The 7,117-nt window shown below is 52.3% G+C and overlaps 1 protein-coding gene across 1 annotated transcript; it reads right to left on the bottom strand.

Moving 5' to 3' along the window:
• Nucleotides 1-447: 447 nt before the first annotated feature.
• On the bottom strand, nucleotides 448-1,487 carry C5H11orf96 (chromosome 5 C11orf96 homolog). Its single transcript, XM_015864496.3, has one exon. The coding sequence runs from the start codon at nucleotides 1,174-1,176 to the stop codon at nucleotides 814-816; it is 363 nt and encodes a 120-aa protein (XP_015719982.1). The 5' UTR covers nucleotides 1,177-1,487; the 3' UTR covers nucleotides 448-813.
• Between the last annotated feature and the right edge of the window lie 5,630 nt (nucleotides 1,488-7,117).

Raw genomic sequence — 7,117 nt, 5'->3', positions numbered from 1 at the left:
TGCACCCCAAAGTGTCAAGGAATTCACTTTCATCCCACACCAAAACCCTCTGCCCATCAGCTCCAGGTGAATCTCACCCCCCTGCTGCCAGATGGCAGCGATAGGGCAGGAGCCCGAATCGGCCCCGGGTACTGAACCCGTGAGCAGCGCTGTACAGCTGCGGGCAGGGAGAAGGGATGGAAACCCTCGGATGAGAGCAGAAAGTCAACGCACAATGCCACGAACTGCACCTGTCCGGCTGCGGCAACGCTTTTGGGCACAGCCAGTTCCAAGAGCTCCTTAAGCACCAATCCAATCGAACACAACCGCCTTAACAAAGCCAACGAGGCTGCGTAAGATCATCCCGCAGCCCATCTCCGTCCCGTCGGCGCAGCCCCGGCACCTCCGCGAGCGGCAGCGGCAGCAGCGGGGGCAGGGCAGGGCACCGCAATAAGGACGGCCCGGGGGTACTGTGCAAATATATCGGATTTTATTACTCTTTTATGGAAATAATAACAGACATTCAGGTAGAAACATATTAAATTAACGCAGTCGACAGTTTAAATGCAAAAATAAATATAAAGTCCGGCAGCTCAATGCATCTAAAACAGCTCATTTCTTCTAACGGATAGAAAAGATTTTTTTTTGTCTTTTAGACGGAGAGTTTCGTACAATCAAATAGAAACGAAGGTACAAGCGCTTTCTCAGAAAACACCGCGACCCGGCAGGCAGCGGAGCCTCCCACCGCCGGGTCCCCGCCGCCACCGGGATCAGTCCGCGGGCCGGGCCGGGTCTCGCCGAGCCGGGCCAGGCAAAGCCGAGCCGAGCAGCCCCTCAAAGGGCCGAGTCCGAGTCGCTGGAGTCGAGGCTGTTGCGCAGGCGGCAGCTGCCCAGGCGGTCCCGCTGCAGGCTGAGGTTCTGGGTGCTGCGCCGCAGGCACTCCAGGGACTGCAGGAAGGACTTCTTGGCCTTCTCCTCCTCCATGGGGGACACCCCCTCTTCCTCCACCTCCTGGATCTCGTCGAAAGTCACCGGCTGCGTCTTGAAGCGCGACTGCCGCGGCCGCCTCGCCTTGCCGCGAACGGTCCGGGCCGGCCGGGCGGGCGGCGGAAACTCCTCGGCCACGCAGACGAAGTGCGGCATCACCGCCTGGTAGCTGGAACAGACGCCCAGCAGCTCGGCAGGTTTGGCGGCCATCCTGCCGCCCGCGGGGCCGCCCGCCGCGGGGGCCGGGGCCGGCGGCGCGGGGGGAGCTGCCTCGGCCGTGCCGGGCAACGGGGCCGGAGCGGAGCGGTGAGCGGAGAGGTGAGCGGCGGGCGCGGAGCGGGAGCGCTGCGGAGCAGAGGAGCGGTGGACAAGCTGAGCGGTGCCGAAAGCGGTGCTGAAAGCGGAGCGGTGCCGGGCGATCAGGGGCGATCAGGTGCGCTGCGGTACGACGCGATGCGATCGAAGCGCGTCCCGCCTGCCTCGGCTGAACCGGCTGCGCTCGCCGCCGTTATATAGAGCGGCGGTGCCCACGCGGGAGCATGCTCGGCGGAGCCCACCCGCGGCCCCGCCGCCTGGCACCGCCCCGGTCCCCGCCCACCGGCCGCGGGGGAACGGGGCGCTGCGAGAGCGCGGGGCAGCGCTCCCCGATCCGCACTGCACCTTGATCCGCAGCGCACCTCGATCTGCACCACACCTTGTTCTGAACCACACCTCGATCCGCAGCGCACCTCAATCCGCAGCGCACCTCGATCTGCACCACACCTCGATCCGCACCACACCTCCCGCGGCCTCCAAGCTGAGAACCGCTTGTCCAGCGCTCAGTCCCGCAGCGCTGCGCTCAGGGCAAGCCCAGCTCCAGTCCCGGATAAGGCGCCGCAACGCCACAATAAACTACAGAGATCGCATAGCACTACTCCACGACTGACGCGCAGATCTCCTCCCACTTCTGCCCCTTTTGATGTGGTTTAATAAGCAGGGTTAGGTACCTGCTTCAGCGTGACCCCGTGTCCGCTAATCTGAGGGAACCTAAAATTTTCCACTCCCCTCAGCCTCGGCTGCACGGGTGATGCACAAACAAGAGCCACAGACAAGAAACGGCATTCGGGTAGCACTGAGCCGAAACAAAATCTCGCAAATGAGCTGGAACCACACATTGGAGCCATTCAGGCCAAGGGGACGCGATCATAGAAAGTCAACATGAGGCAACATAGGGCAGGGATGGGGACAGAGCTAGGGGGAAGCAGAGAAGGAAAGCAGGAGGGAGGTAGAGCCTGATGTGGCTCAGCTGTTCCCTGTGCAGAGCCAATACACCACCAAGACACCCCCTGGCAGCTTCACCCACACAGAACATTGCTGAGGCCTGGTAAGGAGCTGAGCAATGGCAGCCAGACTGGCTCCAGAACATGGACATGGGGCTGGAAGCACGGTATAGGCAGCACGGGCAGCACTACCAATGCTAAGGCAATGCTCCAGCCTCAGTGTGAGGAGGCATCTGGCTGCAAGCATGCGGCTAACTCCTTGGCTGCTTGCAGCAGCCTCAGGGCCAGGCTTAGTCTGAAGCCTTTGTACTGGGAGATACAATTAACTTTAAAAGTGAACAAGCTTTTGGTTGATCTCAGTGGCTAAATGTATCCCCTGAGCCCTTGGTGCACAAGGACTTACAGTAGGCCAATTCCTGGATCTCGGCTCTGCCATCACAACCACACCAGAGACAGGGCTATTGTCCAGGGGTCTTTGGGGCTGAGCTCTTCCCTGCAGCAACTCAGATGCTGCCCACACCAAGCCTGGTGAATGCAATCTGCACCAGCAATGGCCTCAGCACCAGAGGATCCCAGGCCTTGCTGAGAAATCCAGCACAAGCAGCCCCAGCCCCAGCTGCCCACTGAGTTTGTTCAGCACAAACACAAAAGTTTCCTTTCAGGTACCTGAGCAGGCAGGAGTATAAAAGGTTCCGGGAAATTCCAGTGTTGAGTTGGAGCAACATCACCATGGCAATAACCAGGAAGCCTTCAGTTTTTAGTTGAGACAATTTGGAAAAAAATATCCTGTGACATAATCCCCCAAGCTAGGCCTGTAATGTGCTAATGTAACAACTATATTTATTCCGGTGGCTTAAATCATGCCTTTAATCTAGGTGCTCCCAGGGCTGAAATGCGACCTCACTGCTGGGATGGCAGAGCCCAGCTGCCAGGGGGCTCCCATGGAAGGGGATTCTGTCTCACATAGTGCAGAGCTGAGGTCATCCCTGTGCATATGGCCTGGTGCTGTGGGAATCTGCACCTCTCTGACGGGGCATACAGGCTGCACGAGGCCCATTGGAAGCCTGACCGGAGCCTGCTGGCTGGAGGTGCACAACCACTGTCACCTGTAGCAAGCAGACAGCAGCACCCCGATGTGCTGAGCCCCAGTGAACTGAGCCTGCTGCTCCCTCAGTCAGCCTGCAGCCCAGCCTGACTTCTCATGTACTTCATGCCATCATAACTTAAAACATTTCTTTCGACCTATTGGACAACGTAGAGATCAGAAAGTCTGCATGTATTAATGCTCCTCACAGAAATACATTGCGTTATTCTCTGCTTTGAATTATTTTCGTAATAAAGCCATAGCTGAAGTGAAGCCAGTACGTCAGTAGCAGCCACAGGATAACAGCGTTTTTGCTGTCATCACACTGCTTCTAATTAATGGGGTAATAGAGCTCTTTGTTTTCAAAAAGAGCTGCAAAATGTTCCCTGACGGAAACTGCTATGCTGAGTTTCCTCTGTTTGGGCTGATGGGGTCAGGGCAGGCTGCAGCTCCTCCAGCACTGCGGCAGATAAAACAGCACGAGGTGTGTGGGGATACACCATAGGAGCGTGGCTTAACAACAGGAGCTGATATCTGGGGGGATCTGCTGCTTCAACAACAAAGCTGTGCTGTTAGCTCATGCAGACACCAATCACTCTGAACATTCCCACTGCCTTTGGTACAAGTCACGGTTACTTGGGACAAAGCTGAGCTGTCACTTACCATGGCTGTACCTGCCCACGTATTTCTGTGTCTAATAGGTACTGTGATACCACCAATTAAGCAGTTTGCATTTCTAGTTCAATAACACACCTTGTAGCTGATGAAGTGCAGGCTGCCCCAGGTTGAAAAACTTGAAAAATGTTTTTCTCTCATGTTTTAAATGCTTCTGGTTTAAAACCCTGAGCTGGAGCCACAGGTGGGATTCCAACATTCCAACTGTTAACTCCCCAGTTCCTTCTGTGGCTACAGACACTGCAGAGAACCCATGTGCTTCAGAAGAAACTTCCTCTTTCCCCTCCCCTCTCCTTTAAAGCCTGTTTACAAGTAATTGAGACAAAAATCAGCTTCATTCTAAGGAAAAAAACACCAGAATTGTGTTGTGCAGGCAGAAATGGCTTTTGGTTGAGCACCATCCAGCTGGGTGATCCCTAGGACCCGAAGTCTTGCTCATCCATAGAAAACCCTCCTAAGCAATTGGAGCACAAGGTGGCTCTGTTCCTCTTGGGGAACCTAAGCCAAGAGGCAGCCCTGTGTGACAGACCTCCATGCTCTGTATTCTGATAACAGCCTTCAATTTACGTCTCCCACTTCCTTCACCTACAGTAAAGCAAAGATGCACCAAACCCATCTTCTGGCTGCCCAGAGACACATCCTCATAATGTGGGCAGCCAGAGAGCTGCCAGCCAGCCTGGGTGCTGCTCCCACAGGGAGATCACACAGCAGTCTGAAGCTTAACGGAATGGTGCACAGGAAGAGGAGGTAAATCAAACAGGTCAGCAAGCGAGAAAGCCCACATCTGTCATCCTACTGAGAGATGGCCCTCTGGGAAGGGCCCATGTTTTTACAGAGACCTGCTGGTGAGCCACTATGCGGTATTTACGAGTCACTCCCAGGCATGTCAAGAGAAGGAGTGATAGCTGCAGGATCCCAGCAGCAGTGAGGTGCAGGAGGACGGGCCGGTGAGCTGCAGTTTAAACAAATGGCATTGGTTACTATGGAAACCTTGAGCATTTACAAGAAGCGTTTCAAAAACAAAACAGAGTGAGGCAGATTTCATATCCAATCTGAAAATGTTTATGACCAGAAAAGGCAAAGCGGGTGTTAAACGCTTTTTAGCTAAGTCAATAGCAGCAGTACTTGACAAGGAGGCATTATGGATTCGCAGCACCCATCCCAGAGCTCCTATCCAAACACCCAGGAGAGCAATCTTCTGCACTCAGCCAGTGCTGCAGTATGAATGTTCTGGCTTCTTAACCCCTTCCTGGCACCCCATCTCTCTCGCTGAACTGCTACTGGCAGAAGCAGATTTCAGGTAGCTATAACTCAATCCATCAGTCATGACAAGTGGAAAATATATAGCTAGAATTAATCTGATGTGGGAGAAATAAAACAACGGATTGCTTTAATGTCAATGAGAACTGTAAATCCTATGTAATCATCTTTTTCCTGACAGAAATGACAAAATTTACTGTTGTTTTTAAACAGAATGTGCTCAGATCAAGCAGCTGTGGCCCAACAGCACAGTATTTAATCAGCTGTACTTGAGCTTTATCAAGAGCTTACGCTTGAACATTCAGGTATCCCATAATTAGATGGCTACTGCAAGTAGTGGAGAGACATAGATTCCTGATACCACTGTGGTTCATTAATAATGCTATTGCTTATGTATGAGTTAAATGAACAACAAAATGAAGTATGGATAGAACAACCCTGTGCACCAGCCACAAGGCGGTTGTTTTGTTTGGCTGGTTTGTTTTCGTTTGCTGTTTTCTGTATCTTTGTTAAGAACAGCTCCATTCTGCATATTCTCTAGGGGCAAAAGGACCACACTCCATCTGTACCAAAGACAGCTTCTATCATCTACCCCTGACCACCAAGCCTGAGAGTTGCATATTGGAAAACGTGACGGTTACTTGGAAAAGGTAATCTGTTGGAAAACCACAGGCAATGAATGGGCTCGAGGAACGCAATTTTTCAGCTTCCCTTGGAAAAGGCTCCGCTGAAGTTCATATTCTGCTGGAGAATAACACTTCACAATGAAGAAACAGGAAAAAAGTAAAAGCGCAGTTGAAACCTGCTATATCACACACCTGCTGCTGGGAGTGTATGAGAAACAACTAGAGATCAACGGGAACAAACAACATAGGAGTAGGACTGGAACAGCAAACAGCTACGAAAGGCAGTTTGGGAGAGATGGCAAGAACACCATCTTGGAAATAAGGAAAATGAAGTCCAAAAGCACTTTATAGGCAAAGCGGCTCCTAACATCTGCTCCACCAGCTCATAAGGGCAGACAACTTCATGCTTTATTCTGGTGAGAACAGCAAAAACAAAACTGTCCAGGAAAAATCCCCTCTCTGAATCCTTTGTTTATGTAAAAACATTCCGTTTGGGATCAACCCAACAGCCCTTTAAATTACTGTCACGAATTCTGAGTTTAAAACTTTTTTCACTAAGCTTTTGGCTGGGAATGCTGTACTGTCAAAACAATTCTAGGAAGGAAGTAAAGCCTCATGATTGGAAAATAAACCTCTGGATAGTGCCTTTCGGAGGCACTGTTTTCAAATCCACTTAATGAGGGAAAAAGTTCCTTCAGCTATCTATAAGTTGGACACTACACATTTACCATCTTGAATGAACATCACACTGTGCACTTGATTCCATCAGCAGAAACACCTGAAATTTTCAGTCTGGCTGATTTCCCATGAAAAAATCAAGCCTTTGGGTGTCACTAAACGGCACCAGAAGCCAGAACCACGAGAGTGCTTGCAGTATTAAGGAACAAATCTCTGCAAAGAAAATGTCCCTGCAGAAAGACCTCCTGAGGAGATGTGGGCTGAAATCTCCTCTGCTCTAAGCCATTTCCTGCTGTTCCGGCGGGCAGGAGGCCACAATCTGCTGCCACCTGGCTAGGGGACATTTTGGGAGGAGGTGGGGGGGAGGAAGGAAGGACCAACAACACCCAACACCCCATCTGGCGTGAAGAAACCTGACCTCTATGCCAACTGTTTCTCTTGCAGGACAGGGGGAGGAAGGACACCACACGCCTTCTTCCCTCTGCCACTGGTGTGGAAAGCAAGCAGCACACAGGGGACAGCAGCAATAAAACAACATCACCCCAGGAGAGAAACATGGGATACAGCAA

This window comes from Coturnix japonica, chromosome 5, assembly GCF_054131305.1.
Source record: "Coturnix japonica strain WE chromosome 5, WE-NBRP24, whole genome shotgun sequence".
Lineage (NCBI taxonomy): Eukaryota > Metazoa > Chordata > Aves > Galliformes > Phasianidae > Coturnix > Coturnix japonica.
The sequence above is the reverse complement of the archived record's forward strand: the minus strand, read 5'-3'. Positions and strand labels throughout refer to the sequence as shown.